Source organism: Megalops cyprinoides, chromosome 13 (genome assembly GCF_013368585.1).
Source record: "Megalops cyprinoides isolate fMegCyp1 chromosome 13, fMegCyp1.pri, whole genome shotgun sequence".
NCBI lineage: Eukaryota > Metazoa > Chordata > Actinopteri > Elopiformes > Megalopidae > Megalops > Megalops cyprinoides.
In genome coordinates, this window is record NC_050595.1 from 9206412 (window position 1) to 9228533 (window position 22122).

The 22122-nt window shown below is 49.6% G+C and overlaps 1 protein-coding gene across 1 annotated transcript in view; it reads left to right on the forward strand.

Annotated features, from left to right (window-relative positions):
• LOC118788087 (exostosin-2-like) overlaps positions 1 to 22122 on the forward strand; it is a 29137-nt gene that overhangs the window by 716 nt on the left and 6299 nt on the right. Inside the window, exons 2-11 of the mRNA XM_036543954.1 lie at positions 337 to 679; positions 1304 to 1527; positions 2030 to 2119; positions 3287 to 3403; positions 3665 to 3860; positions 4857 to 4996; positions 5237 to 5330; positions 11707 to 11838; positions 18561 to 18750; positions 21374 to 21540. Coding sequence (XP_036399847.1) covers positions 365 to 679; positions 1304 to 1527; positions 2030 to 2119; positions 3287 to 3403; positions 3665 to 3860; positions 4857 to 4996; positions 5237 to 5330; positions 11707 to 11838; positions 18561 to 18750; positions 21374 to 21540 — 1665 coding nt within the window. The 5' untranslated portion in view covers positions 337 to 364. The remainder of the gene's footprint in view (positions 1 to 336; positions 680 to 1303; positions 1528 to 2029; positions 2120 to 3286; positions 3404 to 3664; positions 3861 to 4856; positions 4997 to 5236; positions 5331 to 11706; positions 11839 to 18560; positions 18751 to 21373; positions 21541 to 22122) is intronic.

A 22122-nucleotide genomic window follows, 5' to 3' on the forward strand; every position in this document is an offset into this window, starting at 1 on the left:
GAGAAGAGATTACCTCCCTCTTTGTGTGCTGAAATACTCATTGATACCTGAACAAAAATTATCAATCAGTTCTGTGACAGACCTACTGTATGTTTTTGTATTTTGGACAATATTGTTTGTAAATGGTTCATAAGGACCCAGACTCATAAGGACACCCTGAAAGAGCTTCACTCTCATTGTTGTGTAGTTGGAAGATATACTCCTCTAAATTGTAGAATTATATACTTGCTAACCCAGTTTTATGTCTGAAGTTTTCCGCCTGTGCGGATGTCTTGCCGGGTTGTTCCTCTCACTGCCGCAGTCTGTCCCTGTGGAAATTTTTCTTTGCCGCTGAAGGCGGGTGACTCCGGGAAATCGGAACGGCATGTGCACGTCGGCGAAGCACGGCTCCCGGGGCCCGGCTCTGATCCCGCGGATGAAGACTAAGCACCGGGTCTACTACATCGCCCTCTTTTCCGTGGTCCTCCTGGGCCTCGTCGCCACCGGCGTCTTCCAGTTCTGGCCCCACTCCATCGAGTCCACGGCGGACTGGGGCGTGGAGCGGCGCAGCGTGCGCGACGCGCCCCTGACGCGGCTGCCCGCGTCCGGGCCCATCCCCGAGAGGGGTGACCTCAGCTGCCGCATGCACACGTGCTTTGACGTGTACCGCTGCGGCTACAACCCCAAAAATCGCATCAAGGTGAGAGCCGCAGCGCAGCGCACAGAAGCAGGGGTTTGCATTGCGTGCAGAATCAGTGAACCATGAAATTAGAAACATTTAGCCTCCTCGGAAGTCAAAGGACCTTGCACAGAGCTTGCCATATTCAGAATTAACCTTTTATCTGACTGTGCCAGAAAACAGTCTCCTGCACTTGAATGTTGGTTCACACTTAGATGGTTTGTGTTGATCTGGTGAAACTGGTTAGTTCTGTGGAAACTGTGATGGTACAGTGAAGGGCATGTTTGCACTTGCACCATACTCGGTAGCCTGGCAGGTTAGAGCACTTAAGAGGCGGGTTTCTTGTGCGTTCTCACTTATGTGAGCCTGTAGTGTGACCTTTTTGTAAAAGCATTTAGAAAGATACGTGCATACACATGCAGTCCCAATAACCCAGAATAACAAGGCTGTGACTAAGGCCACATAGTAAATGGACCTTTGTCTGCCATGGTGGAATGTCAACAGACATCTTCGTCCTGGCTGAAGCGAATACTTCTTATAGTATGTATTTACTTCCAGTATGTATGTTCTTTTGTAAGCCAAAATCTAACTGCCAGTGGTGGAATAAAGGTTGATTGACTGTTTGATTGATTGATTGTCTGGCAGGTGTACGTGTACCCCCTTCAGCGCTACGTGGACGAGGTGGGCATGCCCATCAGCAGTACAGGTCTGTCACGCGAGTACAACGACCTGCTGAGTGCCATATCTGAAAGCGACTTCTACACCGATGACATCACCCACGCCTGCCTCTTCATCCCCTCCATCGACTTGCTCAACCAGAACTCGCTGCGCATCCGTGAGACTGCCCAAGCGCTGGCCATGTTGCCCAGGTAACCGTGCCGCTCCGCCCATGTGCTGTCTTACCCCGCCCACTTACATTCCTGCTCTGTCTTGCTCAGTTTCAGGCCATGTATCTTTTTTTTTTTTGTTTTTTTTTTAGGCTGGATTTGATATTTACAGCTCACATATTCAGAATGTATCCTACTCTGTTAGTTTCATATGTATTTTAGTTATTTTCAGTTATTTAAAGAAATATAACAGCAAAAAAATAAATCTTTTAGATGGAAATATCATATTGAAAAAATCATATTCACAATATATTTCATGACAGACTGCCAGATTTTTCTCACTTGTCTGGGTTGTAGATTCACAATGATGAAATACTCAGACCAACACCAAAAAGAGGGCAACTGAGCCAGTACAGCCAGTTTTTTTTCAAACAATTCATATGTGATGCAGACCATTTTTAGTTATTAGCAGCAGTTAAAGCCTTAAAATATAAAGCAGAGTGTTATATTACTGTCTATGCTGAAAACTGTGGATGTTTTTCAGATGGGAGCGGGGGGCAAACCACTTGCTGTTTAACATGTTACCCGGTGGCCCTCCTGACTACAACACCGCTCTGGATGTGCCCAGGGACAGGTACAAACTTACTGAGACCACTCAAGATGCCTAACTGCAGATTCTGTGATGCCTGATCAGTGGATGTAGATTGGTAGGTAGGCAGTCCTGCAATTACGAGCTTTGACCAGTAGAGGGAAGCGTTGCATAAGTATTTGCATCTCAGCCTGGACACTTCTGTGACTCGCATTCTCGCTAGTCTGTCAGCGCAGAGAAAATTGATGTGCCTTGCTTGGAGGGCGTTGTTTTATGACAAAGAAATGAACTCATAGCACATTTTATTTCTAGGATGAAATATCTCTATCAGTGGAATTGGTTGTAGGAAGCTCAGTTGGGGTCATCGTCTCTCTAACTATTTTACTTGGATGGTAAAACATTTACACTTCCCTAAATACAATTAGTTTTGCTTTGGAAATACACCCAAAAGAGAGAAAGGAAGCCATGGCATGTTACGGGTTTATACTTTAGTTTTTTATGCTAAAAATATTTTTTCATTTTAACATTTTGGTGGTCACTCTTTGTCTTTTTTTCACTATACCGCAATATTCAGCCATTCACCATTATTACCATAGGTACTGCTATTTTTCCCCTACTAGAATGAGAAATTACCTGAAATACAGACCATGCTAGTCTCGACACACAAGCACACATAATCCTACATAAACTGACTTTACTCACTGTAGCAGAGGTCATGTTTTCCAGCTTGTTACTTGGCTGCTCTTCTCAGTTTGAGTGGAAAAGGTGGGTTTTATGTGCTGGAAAGCCCTGAAATGATGCCCTCTCATGTAGAGCTGTGGGGAATTTCCTGGGCTCATCCAGGTGCATGCCATTTGGCAAGCGGCCTCATGAGAACCAGCTGAGTGAGTGTGTGTGTGTGTGTGTGTTTTATGTGTGTGTGAGGTAGAGCGGAGCTCAGTATGTCTTGGAAGCGGAGCAGTATGTTAATGTGTGGAGGTATTTGAGGACTTTGATGTCAGGCGTGTTGTACACCCTTGAAACCGCACTGTTCACCATGCCTAAGTAAAAGAGGTCAAGCACAAATGAAAGTAAGCCTGTGTTTGCTGTTGTGATTATCTGTGCCGGAGCGCAGCATGATCTCCCCTCTGAGGCATTAGTCGTGTGACGTGAGCTGTTGGTAATGTGACATGAGGCGTTGATCATGAGACATGAGGCATTGGTGTGTTCCAGGGCGCTCCTGGCTGGGGGAGGGTTCTCTACGTGGACCTACCGACAGGGCTATGACGTCAGCATCCCCGTGTACAGCCCCCTGTCGGCCGAGGTCGACCTGCCGGAGATAACGCCCGGGTGAGCCCATGCCCCCGCCCTCAGACAGCCAGTGTCTCAGCCTTTTGCAAAGCACGTTTGTTCCCACTTCACACATGTGGCTGTGACTTTGAATCGTGTGTTCTTCCATGCAACGTTTGCTTTGTATTGAGTGCAATCACCAGTTTGGAGATTCCCAGCCTGTAAACCCTGGTGCTCTGTGCTTCTCTTTTACGTCCATGTCCCCCTGTCCCCCTGTCCCCCGTCCGTCTTTCCCCCTGTCCCCCGTCCCCTGTCCCGCAGGCCTCGGCGGTACTTCATCCTGTCCTCGCAGACGGCCATCCACCAGGAGTACCGGGCGGAGCTGGAGCGGCTGAAGACGGAGAACGGAGAGGCGGTGCTCCTCCTGGACAAGTGCAGCAACCTCTCCCAGGGCATGGGCTCCGCCAGGAAGCGCTGCCACAGGGGCCAGGTGTTCGACTACCCGCAGGTCCTGCAGGTGAGCCGGGCCGGTCCTGGAAACCCAACAGGAACAGCACCTCAGCACTTCCTGGCATTGCAGCCAGTCTCAGCCTTGGAGTGCTATTGGTTGGAGGAGCTGAGCTCTGAGAGAATGATTGGAGCAGAGTGCTGGAGTGTGTTGGTTTGAAAACATGACATCAGCATTAGAATCCACTACCGCTATAACTGCAATTCATAACAGTAATGATCTGATGTTCGCTTCCATTCACAGCAGAGCACATTATTTCCTACAACAGGCTTCACAATGAATTCAGACCATCCCCAGGGTTATCACTGTGGTGTAATAAGTTCCATTTATTTACAATTTGCGTACATGAATTGTTGTTATTTTAATTCTGGGTGTGGCCAGAGCTTCACTAGCAGTGATTGCCTGTTGTATTAAGTTGGTCTGGGTTAGTGGTCCTTTTTTTTGGCTAGCAGCTGATCTGTTCGCCCCTGCATCCCGTTCTGTTAGAGGAATACCGGTCACAGCGCTGCTTCTCCAAATTGGACCTGTCTACACAGGAAGTGTGCTCATCACCAGGGCTGCACATCTGGAAGGCATTCTGCCGGGCAGAGGGCCTGCGGGAGGTTCAGGGTGGGGGGTGGGGATAATCCCTGTGAAACCGCCTCACCTGTATCACAGAGGTTCATGAGTGAAGGGTTTCTTCACCTTTAAAGAGCCAGCCACCACTAAAACTCAAAGCAATCTCAGCAGTGACAGCCATGTGTATACTGCACTTTAACTTTTTGTGATATAATAAACATAGTGTATAGTAATGCTTATACTATACCATGTGCACCATATAATTATACATATCATAAGCTTTACTTCTGAAAAAACAAATTTTCTTTTAGTGACACCAAGGAAGACCACATATCTAAAACATGGAAAATGTGAAAAGTGAAGATTAATGAAAAACGTTAGTGACGGAGGTGTAACAGCTTGAAAGAACAGATCCTCCCTCCTCACCTCTCTCTCTCTCTCTCCCAGGAGTCCTCGTTCTGCGTGGTGCTGCGGGGGGCGCGGCTCGGACAGGCCGCTCTCAGCGACGTGCTGCAGGCCGGCTGCGTCCCCGTCGTCGTGGCCGACTCCTACATCCTGCCCTTCTCCGAGGTCCTGGACTGGAAGAGGTGCGCTGCCGTTCCGCCTCGCCACACGTGGAGGGCGCCTGCCTCCCAAAATCAGCTGTGTGATCTCTGTGAGATATCTCTGTGAGATAGTGCCGAGGCTGGGGCGGTGAAAAAGAGCGCTATTTGCCATCTGCAGGAGATCTCTGACTGTTTCTGTTGTGTGTGTGTTCGTGTGTGTGTTCGTCTGTGTGTGTGTGTGTGTGTGTGTGCGCGCGCGTGTGTGTGTGTTTGTATATCCAGGGCATCGGTGGTCATCCCTGAGGACAAGCTACCAGAGATGTTCTCCATCCTGAAGAGCATCCCACACAGACAGGTGGAGGAGATGCAGAGACAGGTGTGAGAATGCTCAAACTATGTTACATTGGCAATTTAAAAATAATTTACATTCTTCTCTCGCTGTCCTTTTAAAATTCTCATACACTGAAGGCATTTTTCCACAGTAGTATGCCTTCCTGTCTCCTGTTGTTAAATTTTTTATTTATTTTTTAAATTTAAATATATTTTTTTGTAAATTTTGCTGTATTTTAGAATGATGCAGATCTCCGAGGATCTTGCATTTTCACAGCCAGCCACAGTGGTGGGGGCGCTGTTGAGCCCAGTGGTGTAAGGAAAAGAGAGTCGCTGTGCTATATGTGTGTGGCTGTTGCAAAGAGTCACAAGGTTTTAAGTCCAAACATTGCAAGTAAGACAATCTGTGCAGCTAAAATAGTGCTCATTCTTTACAAGCTGGCCCCGCTCTGGCTGAATATCTCCATGGGAAACGGAGGACAGGGTGAGTCGTCAGGAGGATGTCAGCTCTTCCTCTTGAAGACAGATTTGTTCTGATGGGAGACATGCCAGTGGGCCTTAATGCAGATTGCCTTCCCCTGTGCATTTTGAATGACGTCTTTCTCCGCTAAATCTTGATAAGGCCTGTTTAGGCTTCGCGTCCACATTGTTTCTCAAGCTCCCAAGCTGATGTCAGTTGCGGAGCAAAATGACAAGCCCGCCTCTCCCTGCATTCGATAACCAAATCAAGTCACAATAAACAATTGAGAAAGCCCTCGGAGATCCCGCGCCAGCACAAACTCTCGTTCTCCTGTATCGACCGAGGCCCATTTACCAATTACACAGACCAAACAAACGGTGCAGACCCGCTTTCTGAGGGCTTGTGTTTAATTTGTGGAGTGCAAATGCTCCCCCCTCTCCAAGAGCTCTCCCTCTCCCCTGTCAGAGGCCTGTCAGCTGCGTCGACCGGGACTGGAATATTATGGTTACAGCGCACTTAATGCTGAGTAATCGCTAACTGGGGAAATAAAACGGAGCTTAACAGTGTGCTGTTGAGGAGTGTAGAATGTCAGCTAAGAGGTTGCATGCGTCCGGAATTAGGGGGAAGAAAGGTATTGTGACTGAAGGGAGATTTTTAGATTTCAGGTTTTAGAGATGTTAGGTTTCAGTTCACGCACACTTAAGGTAACCAAGCACTCGGACTAAAACACCCCCAAACATCTATTGAATGAGACATACTGCTTACAAATAGGTTTCAAAATGAGCCTATAGAGAATTTTCATGTTTTTGCATGCATTGGAAAAAGCACTGTGATTACGTATACCACAATTAGATTTGTAAGCAGAAACAATATTAAACATCTGCATTTTTCCCTGGTATTATTCCTGTTCAAAAAGGTATATCAATATGTGCGGAAGGTATTTATTCATATATTGTATATAGTATGTTTTTTAGTTAAAATTTATTTCAATATAGTTGTCAGAGGAGTTATGTAGTGCTTATTTTCTTACAACAGAGGGCGCTCACAACCTGGTCTTTTCTTGTGGGAAAAACGTTGTCCCTCTAATCAGACTTCACACTGAGTGTGGTCACTGAGCTATCATTCCCTTCGCAGTTAGTAATACAGAACATGACCGTAACCTGCTAAATACCCTGTTGGCCATTGATGGACAGTGGGAAACTTGGTCTAAGAGCCCGTAACTATCAAATGAGCACATGCGCCCTTTCCTAAAGAGCCATTCTTCATTAAGCTTTTTTTTTTTTCTCAGAACGGTAGCTGCTGCTTTGTTCCAGAGAAGGAGGCCCTGCCCGGTTGAAGTGGTTGCATTAATTTGGGTCAAGAGCCTCGTTCGCTCGGCGCTAAACAGCTGCTAAATGTTAACAGTGGTCAACGGCGGCTCCTGAAGCTCGTTACGCAGCGCGCAGCAGAAGACTCCCCCGAGCACTCCGCGGGGTCAGACCCCAGGAATAAAATACATGCGTGCTTCATTAGCGCAGAGCTTTTCAATCAAAGCGCTCTAGCATTAGGCTAATGTAATCCTGTCTAAACCTAGCCGAAACAGGCCAGTCGTGAGGGAGCCAACCCAGAGGCATGGATCCTATTGGCTGATATCTCATTCAGCAACTGTAAAAGAGTGGAATATATTATCAGTTCACTATGAAAGACACATGCAAACCTTTTTTTTCCACTCTTCAGAGCTCACAGCAAGCTATATTTATCTTTCGTTGCCTGATTTGGCTCTTGGTTAAGTTACAGTTGATGTACTAGCGAAAGTGAATGGAGAGAGGTTCATATGTGCGCATTATTAGGTATGTGTTTTGAGCGGTTGGTCACGACATACTTATCCCAGTTTAGGGCATTACGTGATTTGTGATACATGGTTACGTTCAGCATTAATATATTTGAGGTGATGGGATGAAGTAGGTCCTGCTTATACAACATATCAGATGAGATATTTATTGCTGATTAGGGCAGTATTGCAGTAACAGTCACTGTAGCCAAACCTGTAGGATAAAAGATGGTGATAGCTGGCTGTTCTGGAATCAGCACTGCCCTGATTTTTCATTGGCTGTGAGAGGGGAAACGGTCAGCTCCTCTTCCCGGTGAGAGACTCTGCCCGTGCCCCCCCCCCCCCCCCCCCCCCCCCCCCATTAAAACTGTTGGAAGCACTGGGAGTGGGCGGGGCCTGTTGCCGTCCGCCTTTGCCTTTCTCCAGCCGGACGGGACACTCATCACTCTCTGATTTACGGGGTTGGCCGGACTCCCTCTGGGATGGGAAAGCCTTTTCAAATACGCTCCCCCCTTCCCTCCATAAAAATAAAAGCTGTTTTTGTGTTGTGCTTGTTCAGCGTTACAGGGTGCGAGTTTGGCTGAGGGGGGGGGGGGGCCTCAGGGAGCCCCCTGTGGGCTCTGCTGTAATAAATACACCCCCCAATAAATCAGCCTGCTCCAATGCAGACGCAGAAGATCCAGCTGAGGGACGGGGAACAGAGGGATGGTCTGTCTCTAGCACAGTCTCTGTCTCTTAGCTGGGCTGGGAACGCTTGCTTTTGCTGGGAGAGACTGAGCTGCAGGCTACTGTGCTATCGGAGGATTGTCATTCTGTTTGTCGATTGGTTATCGTTTAATAGTGCTAGTGGGATATGTAATGTTACATTACATTACATTATTGTCATTTAGCAGACACACTTATCCAGAGCGACTTACGTACAGTAGCTTACAGTTTTATCCATTTATACAGCTGAATGTTTACTGAGGCAATTGTGGGTTAAGTACTCTAGGGTACATCAGGAGTTCCCTAACAGGGAACTGAACCAGTAACCTTTTGGTTATGAGCCCTTCTCCTTATCACTGTACCACACTGCTGTTGTGTTTTTGTACATTGTCCAGAATTGAGACCCATCCTCTGCCTAGCATTCTTAAGAGAATTCCGTGTAGCGTTCAACTCACTGTTAGTCACTGCATTGCTTGCTTGGGTAGTATGTCATGGCATATAAACATTTTGATATAAGGTAGTATTGCTCTTATAGACCATTGCTTTGTTTTACATCCACTTGTATGATAGAGGTATATTGTTCATATAGACGATTGCTAGGCATATTTTTTATTTTAGCACTGTTTTTCGGCTGGGTGCTAATTTACTGCAATTCTGGCTGTTCTGTAGATACTCATTATTATGCTTAATGCTCTTGTGAAACATGGATAACATTGCATGCCTTAAGTCACTCTGAATAGCAGTGTTTGGCAAGTGGATAAAATGCTGAGTAGTATCAATGCTAATAAAGGCAGTAATTATGGATGGTAAATCTCACATGAAAAAGTACCCTTGGGCAAAGTACTTAACTTGAATTGCTTCAGTATAGCTGCATACAGAATAGCTGTATAAATGGATAACATGCAGAAATTGTAGCGTATGTAAGCCGTGTCTGTAAAAATGTTTGCTAATCAAACGTAATGTGAATAGCGCAATGCTGTTCTGGTGAATGGAGCGTATATAGGGTTCATAGGAGGCTTCTCCAGGGTGCTCCTCACAGAGCGCACGTCCCCTGAGGCGATCCTCGCAGCAGCGGCGCGTCCTAGCAGCTAATTGATGACAGCCCCGTCTTCGCATTCTGGAAGGTTCCCAGGACGCTGCCGGGGGGGTCGGTCCAGCCCGACTCGGTGAGACGCGGTGTGGCGTGTAGTGGTGCGCCGTGTCACACGATGACAGCACCGCAGAGGCAGGCAGGAAACGGGTCTGCGGGGGACGTGCCGCTTTGCACACCAAGCGCCGCGCCTGTCACCAGAGATTTCATTCCCCATTACTCACGGCACAGTTTCGGCACACTATCATTTACGTCCTGGATGAATCTGGAGACCGCAATAACACTAGACGTGGGACAACATTATAACGTCTGAATACAAAAGGCACTACAGCTTCATGGTCTGTCAGTGTTGAACACTTTGACGTAACGTTCACTGCAGTTTAGCCTCATGTGTGTTCCCCTAAGCTGCTCAAGCTCTGTGAAGTCGACGTGTTTCATAATAAACTTGGCGTGATCGAAGTTATTCACAGCTTGAGGTCATTTATCCCGCCGGCTGTGTGCTGAGCCCTTGTCAGTGATGGGCTCCTGAGCTTCGGAGCTGTGGAGGAGAGGCCTGTGGTTTTATCTGTCTGACTGTGCCTCGGCGTTTCCTATCAGCCCCCAGCAGGGGGCGGTGGTGAGGAGGAAGGCGGAGGGTGGTAGGGAGACAAGGGGAAGGAGGTTGGGGAGGGATCCGCAGCTGGGGATGGCAAACCAATCTGCCGTTAGGAGTCACGGCTCTGGCCATGCGTTTGCCGGGTCGGGTTTCCGCTGGTCTGCCTGTCAAGTGTCAGACGGAGCTGAAGGGTGTCTTTCAAAGCAAAGGACAGCACAAACAATTTAATGTAGCCCACCAGCTCTCCTATAGGCCTCAGTCTGCAAGCGTTCGGCCATGCATGGTCCCTCTCCTGAACTCTGAGAGAGGGGTAGAGGCAGGGGCAAAGCAGGTTGACCTTTGCCTCCATTAAACCAAGCCCCTCGGCACGGGGCCACTTCCATTAAATGAGCGGGCTGGGTTTGTGGACCCAACCCAACAGCCACAAATGCGTCGTCTTTGTGTGCTCAGCCAGGTTGGATGTGGACAGTCTGAGAAGCAGCCCCTGCCATGCCTGTCTACTTCTCATGATCGTGGTCAGCTAGTGGGACAGGTTTCCCGGCTCCCAGGAGCGGGGTGTGGAAGCGGCCAGGCCTGAAGTAGCGGGATGTTTTAATTGGGGCGCCCCGGCCCCCTGTCTCGCCCCAGTGCCCCGGCAGGGCCTCGTTAAAGAGCGCCGGGCTGCGTGAGGCGCTCTGGGGCGGGGCGGGGTCTCCGCGGCACTGTGCCTCCTAACAGGAGACACCGCTGTTTTCCAGGCCATTAATCCTTACGGGCTCCTCTCCTTTGACCGCTCCCCCTTGGACTCCGTTAACGGATCAGCGAGAGAGGTTGAGGGCGGAAAGCCGATGTAGGCGGGAGGGGTGTGAGGAGTGTGGCTGGTGAAAGTGTGCATCCGAAGATTCAGACGGGCCCAGAGACCACATCACGTTTGTGTGAAAGACTCCTGCCAAGGGCTATTAGGACACCTTCAGTCTTATCATCAGAGCTTCATTAGCAGAGACATCATCGCAGACCCCGTTCAGATTACAGCACAAGTCTCCAGACTGTGTCTCCTTTCAACACAAATTCCTGCTAGCCAATGGTGTGTTTCAGAGACTCTTCCTTGCACTTTGCTTGGCTGCATAGAATGTAATGTATATATACCTTTGGGGAAGAGCAGTCCGTCTCAGACAGTTGCTGCCTCCTCCTCTCCACTTGGCTTATGAGATTGCCTTTCAGGTTCAGAAGTTTAGCCTGGCCTGTTTCCCATAACCCCTGAGGGAGGTGGTTGTATGGAGGACAGAGGGGAGTGAAAGAAGGGAAGGTAGTACTGATGCTCTTTAAGGTGACTGCCTACATTTACATTCAGTTACTCAGCGGATGCTCTTACCGAGAGCAGTTTACAAGGATGGCGTGGTACCTAGAGTGCACAGTGACACACATCTGCAGAAAGTGCTTTTACATACACCATGTACTGTTAAGCTCCAGTCAGATCTCCCCTGGGCTGCATGGAGGAGATGCAGAATATGGCAATCTGTGTCATACACCTGAAGCTCTGTTCCCGGCGCTTTCGCAACCCCTGAAACAGCTGAGGAACAGCACGAGTGAAACAGTTCAAATTCTGCTTGTGTTGCACTCCACCTCACTTGTAAGTCACTTTGGGTGAAAGTGTCTGCCAAATGAATAAACATAAATGCGAAAATTAAACGTTGTCCCTCTCTCTCTGTGTTTCACCCCTCTCTTCTCTGCCCCCTCCCCCTTCTCTCTCCCCCGCTCTCTCTCTTGCTCCCTCTGTCCTAAGGCCCGCTGGTTCTGGGACGCCTACTTCCGCTCCATGAAGGCCATCGGCATGACGACGCTGCAGATAATCAATGACCGCATCTACCCGTACGCCGCCCGGACCTACGAGCAGTGGAACAACCCGCCCGCGGTGGTAAGCCACGCCCCGCTCACCCGCCCCGTCCGCGGGGACCTGCTTCATGTCACCCGGCTGTTTTTCCTCTTTGCTTTAAAAAGCGGCACTTGAGCTCCAGCAGGTTTCCAGAGCTATGTTTAGCTGAACGGGCAGTGCATGTGGAACAGTGGTGTGTGCTTCCTAGGTGTGCCGTCAGCGTTCCGGTTAACGTGATCTCTCCGTTTGGCCGGAACGCGGGCTCGGTGACACACTTTTCCACTCCTCTGTGTTTCCCTGATGAATCCTCCCTTCTTCTCCTCTCCACTGCGTCCCAGCCGGCATGCTGCTCCCTCGCTCTGCACTCCAGCGTTCAGCTGCAGTGCCGTAATGTAAATGTGTGTGTTTGTGTGTCTGTGTGTGTTTGGCAGTGCCAGATTGCTCCATTTCTGGTTCACATTTGCTGTTTGTGTTTTTTTTTGTGTGTGTGTGTGTGTGTGTGTGTGTGGCTCACAGTTGCTGTTTGTATGTGTGTGTATATACTGTGTGTAAATGTTTGTGTGTTTGTATGTATGTGTATGTGTGACTCACGGTCCCTGTTTATGTGTGTGTATGCTGAGTGTGTATGTATATACTGTGTGTGTGTGTGTGTGTGTGTGTGTGTGTGAGTGTATGTCTATATACTGTTTGTGTGTGTTTGTCTGTGTGTGTATGAGTGGCTCACTGTCCCTGTGTGTGCGTGTGTGTGTTTGTCTGTGTCTGTATGAGTGACTCACTGTCCCTGTGTGTGCGCGTGTGTGTGTGTGTGTGTGTGTTTTTGTGTGTGTGTGTGTGTGTTTTTGTGTGTGTGTGTGCCTGTGTACACAGTGTGTGTGCGCGCGGCGGCGCTGCGTCAGTGCGCGTGGCGTCACTGTGGTTGTGGCAGCGCGCGGATGCAGACAGCCTGGCTCAGCGAGCGGCGCTCTGGGCGTATTAATCACCGGCACTGTCACCCTGCGGCTGCGCCTCCAGCCCCACACGTCCCACACACAACCCTCGCGCGCACCGCGCTCTCCCCACCCCCCTGCGCACTCCGAGTCCTCCTTTCCGTGCCTGCGCTGCCGTCCAAAAACCCACGGAGCGCGTGGGCGGGGGTGTGGGGGGGTGACGCTCCAGAGGAGGGTGAGGGACGAGGTGCAGTCCTGTCCCTCCCTGCAGCAGATGGCGGTCGGAGCTCCAGACGCACCCGTCGGCCCACAAGAGGTTAACTGCGCTGTGTTTCTGGCCTTTGACCATTCCAGCATGTGAGGAGAGATGAAATACTTTCTCAACATATTCAGTGGAAACACGCTGAACAGAATTGGACCGGGGCGGTGAATAAATCAAACACGCTTTTCTTTTTTTTTTTGCAGCCTCTCTTTGCTGCTCCGTGTCCACAGGGGGTAGTAATTGAAAGCACATTGCAGGGGTGGGAGTGCAGTGTAGCGGGGATGTTGCAGGGTGAATCGCTCTGTCCCGGTTGCCTGTGTGAGAGTGGCAAGGTGAACGTTTTGTGTGGGCGTCAGGAGGGAAGACGGGGCTCCGGTCCCCTCTCCTGAGGCCTCCCCCACCCCTTCTTCAAGCTGACCCTCCTTTGGCCACCCTATGAAGGAGTCATTAACCTGGGGAGGGGGTCAGCAGGAAAGCAGTTCCACAAAGAGCTGTGTTTGTGGCAGTGTACTGTGTGCACTATTAACAGGCAGTCCATTACTCTCTTTGTGCCCTGTATTAACAGGTAGTGCGCCGTCTCCGTGTGTTGTATAAATAGCCAGTGTTCAGTCTCTGTCTTGTGTTCACAAGCCGTGTTTAGTCTGTATGTCCCATATAAGCAACCAGTGTTCAGTCTCTGTGTTCAGTCTAAGCAGGCTGTGTTCAGTCTTGATGTTCTGTGTGAATAGGCAGTGTTCTTCTGCTTACCTTATAAACAGGCAGCGTTCAGTCTCTATGTTCTGTAGTAACAGCTACAGAGCCGGGATCCAGCATGCTTCACTGTATGCCTGGCTGTAACAAACACCGTATGGATGAGAACGCTGTCCGTTTCTGACAGTCAGAAACCTCCGGCTTTCTGTCTGGCTCCCGGCTGCTGGAGCACAGCTCTGGATCTCTACCGGCCGCAGTGGTGTGAGCGCTCGCTGCAAAAGCCATCTGGTACGGCTTCTCCAGATTCACCCCTCTCGTTAGGGTGAGCTCTCGGCTGCCCTCCTCTCTGGCTCAATCCCAGAGCCGTGCTCCCATGGGCCGCAGGGCCCGCCGAAATGACCCGGGCCGCATGGAACAGCGCCCGTGCCCTCTCCATCACTCGAGCCACAAAGCCGCCCCGCGCTGACACAGCGGTCCCCAAGGGGCATGAAGTCTAATAACTCATACGTCAAATAGCTCGTAAAGCCTCACTAGAGGGGAATTATCTCATGCCCTTACAATTTCACATGCAGTATATATGTCACTGTCGGGGTGTCACCGAATAGCTGAAGTGCAGTGAAAAATATGTCTCCGCTGGCAGGAAGACAGAGAGAGTGGCATTAGGCAGAAGTATATTGGTTTGTTGAAGGAGTGGTCCTTTTTTTTTTTTTTAGCAAATCCGTGAAAATTCCACCAGATCATTGTCTGGAAAAGCCAGCTCATTCTCTGGCTTTATGAAGACTCCAGGCAGCTTGAGTGGAATAGCAGTAATAGAGATTGGCGTCTGTATTTCCCAAAATACCGAAACTTCCAAATTGGTTAACAGGGCCCGGCTCTGGGAGGAAAGTTAGCGTGTGGCAGAGTGTGTGTCTTGCAGTGCGCAGTGCGCAGACAGAATAGCCCAACGGACACCACACACAAGAGGTGTTTATTTTATATTTTATCATTGAAAGCAGTCTTTTCAACGAAATTTAAAACACGCTGTCCACACTTATTACACTCAGTACTGTGTTAGACTCTGGTGAGGGGACTTCTGCCTGGAGAAGATACCAAACACCCTTATAAATATGCCATTGTTTTTTTTTAACTGGGAGTGTATTGGGTTTCATAGTATCCAACATGGCTGAAGATGCAAGGTACTGATTTGCACAAGAGTTCGACATCAAAAGAGCTTGCATCATGATTTGTGACCTCACAATAAAAAGGTGAAGGAAGTGAGCGCAAAGCCAAGAAATACACTGAGGGGAAGAGAGACGCGAGGACCCTGTATGACTGCGTCAAAATCGTAAGAGCTGATTCGATCCATCCACAGGCCCCTACAAACAACAGGAGCACTGTGAGTGGAGAGAAGTAGCTGGCTGACTGTGTAGAAAGGGTAAATAGCTTTGTGTGTCTTGGAGTGTTCGGTACTTTATGACCTAAATGGGGCGGCAGCTCTGACCAGCGGGCGGCACTCGATGGTTTGGGGTCGTCGCTTCAGTCCTTGAGGTGGCGACGCATGCCATGACGAAACCGATGTCAAAGCTTACAAGGTCTGTCAGCCTGGATTCCGTTGGTTAAACAGTCGTGTGTGCGAAGCCAGAGGTCCCTCAAATTGTGCGTTCCCTTGAGGTTTACGCTGGTGTTCTGGCCCAGTCTTTGCAGCCATTTCCAATCCCAGCAGGCTGTGCGCGCGCTCCGCCACCACCCTCTCTGCCCCTCCCAGGGCTTTATCGCTTCTGTTTTGCGGGTTCCGTTTAAATGACTTCCTCCTCCTCCTCCTCTGCGTGTGTCAGTGTCAGACACCTCAAAGTTTCCACTAGCTTATAAAGCGCGTTTTATTGGTGGGGATGGGTTGACTGATGTCGAGCGTCGGACAGCTGTCTCCATGGCGGCAGACCGCGGCGGCATGCTCTGGGGCAGCTGGCAAACCGCCGGGGGTGGGGTGGGGGGGGTGTTCGGTGGGCACTGGGTAGCAGCTGGGGAGAGGAGCCCGCAGTTTTACGGGGAGATCTGCAACTTCTCCTCTGACAAATTTGAACATATCTCTGGCGGGCCCCCGCGTGTGGGGTCCCGGGCGCAGTTTGTTTGCTAAATTGAGTCCCACTGTTAGCTGGCACGACCGTGCTGATGAGGGCCCAGTTAAACAGGGGTGGAAACTGAGCCTCCGCTTTACCCCACTGCAGCCAGACGATCTCGTCACTTGCTGCTCCGGGCACCCCAGGCGTGGAAGAGCCGACACGCATTGTTCTCATAACATTATATATTCGCGCAGCCACAGTATTTCAGAAGCGTTTGGCAGGTTTCAGCAACAGGGCAGCAGTGTAGCATCGTGGTAAGGAGCACCACTCATAACCAAACAGTTGCTGGTTCGATCCCCCGGTGGGGCACTACTGTTGTACCCTTGGTTAAGGTACCTAATCCAGAATTGCCTCCGTACATACATAGCTGTATAAATGGATAGCATCTGAAAGTAGTAACTTTTGTAAGTCGCTCTGGATAACAGCATCTGCTTGATTCCAGTCATGTAATGCAATGTGTGGAAGAAATACCACATTGGATGGAGAAGGAGCAGGAGGAGCAGATGAACGTCTGACCTCTGGATGTGTCATGTGATCATGCCCTCTGAGACTTCGACAGCAGTTTCTGGTCGAGGTGACCGTGTACCGCTCTGGAGAGCAGCCGTGTGCCTACCCGGGGGGGGTTGTTCCCCTCAGCACTCCCCCAGTGTTTACTCCCCGAAACGGAGCGCAGTGAAACGGGGGGGGGGGGGGGGGGGGGGGCTCTGTGACCGCATCAGAGGGCCCTTCATGGTTGCGCTGTTTATTTCACAGCGTCACTCGATCCGGGGGCTCGAGCGCGAGCGTCTTGGGAAGTTTACAGCCCGTTTTAAAAACCAGGGCAGGAGGGGTAAGCCAAGCCTCACACTGGCAGGAGACAGCCGCCGTCGCCGGCACCGTCCGGGCAAAACCACGCTCCCTCCCACCCCCCTCTCTCCGGGTCCCATCTGTATGACTGAAGCTCAGAGTTCACTGCAGTTCAGCAGGAGAGCTCCTCGCAGTCCCGGTACAGCTGGGAGGAATGGCGCTCCGAAAACAGGAGCTGAGCGTGTTGCTGTTCGCTGTCGTTAGGTTTTCTGCTGTCTTCTTGTCTGTGCTCACGGTCCAGGCTCGTCTTGCTCTTTGATCACGGGCCATTGGAAACACTAGTGAAGTGGAAATGTGATGTGACCAATGCGTGTTGCTTTTGTGAATGTTCGCCCGGTTTAAACCGGTGTCTGTGCCGCAGTTAAATGTTGGATGGTCAGTGTGAGCATTGCGGTGACAGAAAACCAATGTTTTTTATTCCGGCTCTCAGCCGTGACCTAAAAACATCGCACAAGAGGTTTAACTGGAAAAACCCAGGTAAACGATTTTAAAAGAGCTCAAAGGAAGGAAGTCTTAAATTCAGACGTTTGGAATGCAGCCTCTGGGCCTCTGTTTGGCTGATGCATTATTCATCCTACACAGTGACCTGCAGTTGAAAGCCAAAATCAGGATATCGGTGAGATCTCTCAAGTAGACAGTGTTGTTTTATGGCTTGGTGCTTGCAGTTTACAATGCAGTGATGTGGGGAACAGAGCTCCAGCGCTCATTAAGTGGTGTGTCTGTCAGAGCTGTGTGTGGGTGCCCAGCTCTCCCTTTATCTGAGCTACTCTGCGACACACTCAGATTTCATGCTGGTATACTTCTCCCTCTCTTCCTCTCTCTGTTCCTCTCTCACCCTCTGCTTCCTTCCCTCCCTCTCTTTACTATCTGTCCTTTTCTTTTTTCTTGCTCTCCTCTCTGCCCGTCTCTTTCTCTCTAGTTCTCTCCCTCCTTCTCTCTTTCCCTCTCTCTCTCTCTCTCTCTCTCTCTCTGTCTTGGTCATTCTCGCTCTCTCTCTCGCTCACTCACTCTCTCTCTCTCTCTCTGTTTGTGTGTGTGTGTGTGTGTGTGTGTGTGTGTGTGTGTGTGTGTGTGTGTCTGTCTGTCTGTCTGTCTGTGTGTCTGTGTCTGTGTGTCTCTCTCTGTCTCACTCTCTAAGTGATTGCAGAAAGGAAATGCTTGGCTTTTCTCCGGTCATGCATGCTGTTGGTCTGTAGGATTAATGGATCTGGAGGATAGAGGGTTAGAGAAAATACTTTGGCAGGCTGAAAGGTCACAGCACACTCCTCACGCTGTGTGATAATGACCATTGTTTTCCACTGCTTTATGTAGTTTGGGTTTTTAAATGCAAGCCTTTTACCCCTTAGTGCTTGGCATTTAAGTTCCTGCAGTATTGAAGTGAACATTACTGATTTTACAAGGTGATTGTTGTTCACAAACAGGAACATCACATGGTTATTTTCTGACAGAAAAAAAGTTGTTCCAGCCAAACAGCCTAAAAAAAGAAACATCATTATGTTGGAGATTGTGTCCATCTGGCACATGGTGATAGAAAGACAAGCAATAACATTTCCATAAATGATGTGGTCTTTTCTCCCCACTGCAATGGCTCCTCCTTGTTGGAGCAGTTGTGTGTTCATGGTGCGGTCTCTCCTCTCCCTGTAGAAGTGGTTATGAGAGTGTTTGTTCATTGTGTACTCTGCTCTGTCTCCGTTGTCCCTGTAGAAATATTTGCAACTGTGTTTCCATGGTGCAGTCTTTTCTCTCCCTGTGGAAGTGGTCATGACTGTTCATGGTGCGGTCTGTTTTCTCTCTGTAGAAACGGTCATGACTGCGTGTTCATGCTGCAGTCTTTCCTCTCCCTGTAGAAGAGGTCATGACTGTTCATGGTGTGGTCTCTTCTCTCTCTGTAGAAATGGTCATGACTGTGTGTTCATGGTGCGGTCTGTTCTCTCCCCGCAGAAGTGGTCAAGTGTGAACAACCCCCTCTTCCTGCCGCTCATCCCCCCGCGGTCACAAGGCTTCACGGCCGTGGTGCTGACCTACGACCGCATCGAGAGTCTCTTCCGCGTCATCACCGAGATCTCCAAGGTACCCAGCCTGGCCAAGCTGCTGGTGGTGTGGAACAACCAGAACAAGGGCCCGCCGGAAGGTGAGTCACCCATTAGCCATACCCTCACCAGTCCTGCCCCGCCCCGAGGAAGGTTTGGGGTGTTCAGAAATAGAGGTTCAGCAGTAATACTGCTAATGAACATTTCATTTAACTGTGATAGCACGATACATTAGTTGCTTTAAATGTGCTAAGATTAAACAATAATATTAGCAAGCAAGAATGTTTCTATAATTTTAGTAACAAATACATAGATTCTTGTCTCTTGACTAATAAATCCAGCTATAACTGTGTGATATTATTGAATACCTTTTTATAATGGTCAAATTTGGCATAGGAATATATACTTTTACTGCCATTTCTTAAACAGAAGCAAGTAATTTGTAAGGGTTTTTGTAAGGGTTAATTTTTTTCCAAAAAGGTAGGTTTCTTTGGTCCAACAGTCTGAGATATATTGTGAATATAGCCTGAATATTGTGAAAACATTTTACGTTTGGGGCTGAAAGCAGAGAGGCCTGACTTAAGTTCACTGGGAGACTTCAGAAACTGAGACAGGGGGGCAACAGACCTGGAGTGCTTTGATTGGCATGTTTATGGTCTGAAATGGCGACTGTGCCAATTTAAATAGCAGCTTTGGCTGGGAGAAGGCGCTTAAGTGGTACAGCCCTGCTTTTTTCCCCCAGCCACTGGAGTTCCTGCAATCTGTAGGTAACATCAGCTCCTCTCAGCCCTGCTAGTCAGACAATGCAGCCATGCTTGATATACGCCGCCCCCTTTTAAGCGGGAACACGCCATATATTTGCTTTATTACGAGGCCAAAGCCATCGTCCCCCTTCTCAGTCTGGCAGCATTAGGGGGTAATTTACGACCCATAAGAGATGTGTCAGGGAAACCCGATATTAGCCCCGATTTATTGCACCTCTTGCCCTAATGATGCCACTTAACAAGGAGGTTAGGTGTGCGGCGGGTTTATGGAGAGCCCTGACTGACAGTCCCCCTCGCGAAGCAACGAGCAAGAGGGAGGAATTAAATATATCCTCTCCATGGATTTTCGGTGGCATAATAACCCTGTGCGGGTGTGCTTTGAAGTGGCCGGGCAGCGGGCCCCGGCGTCGCCTTTGATTAGGGACGTCAGCCGAGTCCCGGCCAGAGCCGTGTGACCCATTAGAGTTAACGAGGGCTGTTTGTCGGGTCAACCCGGGTTTACGGGGGGTTGGGGGGGCTGGGGGGGCGGGGGGGGGATCAGTCACACGGCTCTGCTATTGATGAGGAGGGATTTCCTCCTCCTCCTCGTCCCTGATTGTGTTTATTTATTCCAGGCAGGCCCAAGCCACTCCAAAGCCCCACTTGTTTGTCAGCTTAATGAGAGGCTGGGAGTCGCTGCCAGCAGCTGATTTTTTTCCCCTCTCTCTGTGTTTTCTGGGTAATTTGCTTCTTTTTCTTGTTTGATATGCAAAATGGGCTCTTGCATTTAAGCAAGCCGGAACTGGAGGATGGGTTGCAACTCAGGTCGGGCCCATCCGGTTAAGGTAAGGATCTGTTCCAAGGGGTCGAGTCTGTGAACATGTCATGGTTCAAGGACAACGTGGCCAGTAAATATTGAAGTTATTTTAAATCATTCGGATTCAGTTGGTTAACAGGAGGTCTAATGTCAGCCTTTGATAAAACCAGGAATGCAAATGTTGAAGTTGTGGGACATCGTTGGGGCTGAGCTGGTGAACATGAGAATGTGCAGGGCCTGTCCCCCACCAGCAGGGCTCAGCCACAGTACCCCAGATGTGGGACGAGCCCCTAAGCTCCTCTGTGTCCCACACTGGAACCACCAGATTCCAGCCTTAATATTTGGAGCCTGTGGGGGTTTGATTTTCTTTTCTGGAGTTATTTATTTAATTTTATTTTTCCCGTATGCATTTTCATAGACGCCACAAGCGTGGCAGGACTAAACCTGAGAGACATAGTCTCGTGGTGCAATCAGGAACAAGCTAATAACCGCTGTTAGGAGATTTGCCTCTGCGGTGATCCGGTAACTTGCCTTTGGGAAAACAGACTAGAAGTTGTACCATGTCTACTGCGCCCCGACAGATTCATCTGGAAGATCTCAGACTCCATCATGAAATCCGGCATGTCCCTGTAGAGGGTTTATTAGGTGACAAGCGCTCTGCCAGCTGTCCTGTTTGTGCTACAGATGGCTTCCAAACTGTTGCACAACTTACAGAAAAAGTTTTTTTTTTTCTGTTCAAATCCCAGATTGGAATGTTGGAGCAGCCTGGCTTGTCTCTTGGTGCTGAGTCAGGCTTTCAGTTAGCGTTAGCGCTGATGTGTGCCTGTCTTCTCTTTTCCACTGTGTGTGCCATCTCCATGGGCATGGTTATAATGTCTCCCGTGGCTTTACTTGGAAAAGTGCTGCCTTCCAGCAATTGGAGATGCCTGATCTTCTCCACATACCTCTAATTGGAGCTGATTAACACAACCCTGGCCTCACTGTGCTGTTTCCCTCTTTCTCTTTCTCTTTCTCTTTCTTCCTCTCTCTTTCCATCCCTCTTCTCTCTCCTTCTCCCACTCTTCCTCTCTCTCACTCTCTCTCTCTCTCTCTCTCTCTCTCTCACCCCCCCCCGTCGCCCTCTCTCGTTGTCCCCCACTGATTTACTCTCCTCCTTCTTGTCAGAGACGGTGTGGCCCAAGGTCACTGTTCCCCTCAAGGTCGTCCGGACCAAGGAGAACAAGCTTAGCAACCGTTTCTTCCCCTACGACGAGATTGAGACGGAGGCTGTGCTGGCCATCGATGATGACATCATCATGCTGACCTCTGATGAGCTGCAGTTTGGATATGAGGTGACCGCACACCGCTACCCCCACACACTACCACCCCTAAATAACTGGTGGAAGAGTACTGAAAAGAAAACCCTAAAGTATCAAAATAACTACCTCGATAGTGATCTGTGCATGCTTTCCTTTGATTCAGACCAGCTGGACTGTGTGATGCCGGCTCTTTCTGATTGGTTTCGATGCTTAATGGTGTCACGGGCACCTCCTGATCCCGCAAAGAATCCCTCACTGTCTGTTGGAAGCACAGGCAATATGAGGAAAGAAACATGATCCCTCCAGACAGGATGGGTTACCACGGTGACCTCACAGTGCTGGCTGTTTTTTTTTCCCCCCTCCTTGGTAAAAGTAATGCAAGAAGCTGAGAGCTGATCCTCCGCTCCGCCGCCCCCGCCCGCCTCCGGAGAGAGGCCACTCGGCCAGGGGAGCTTTGCAGGGCCGATGGCCTTGCCACTCCCTGCTCCCCTGAAGCCAGCCTGGGGCTGCCTGCTGTTTGATGTCCGGGGGAGACGATGACAGCCGAACCTGACGCTGTCCATGCCTGCGGGATTAGCAGCCCCTCACCTGGAGGCATTTAGGTCCCATTGAGAC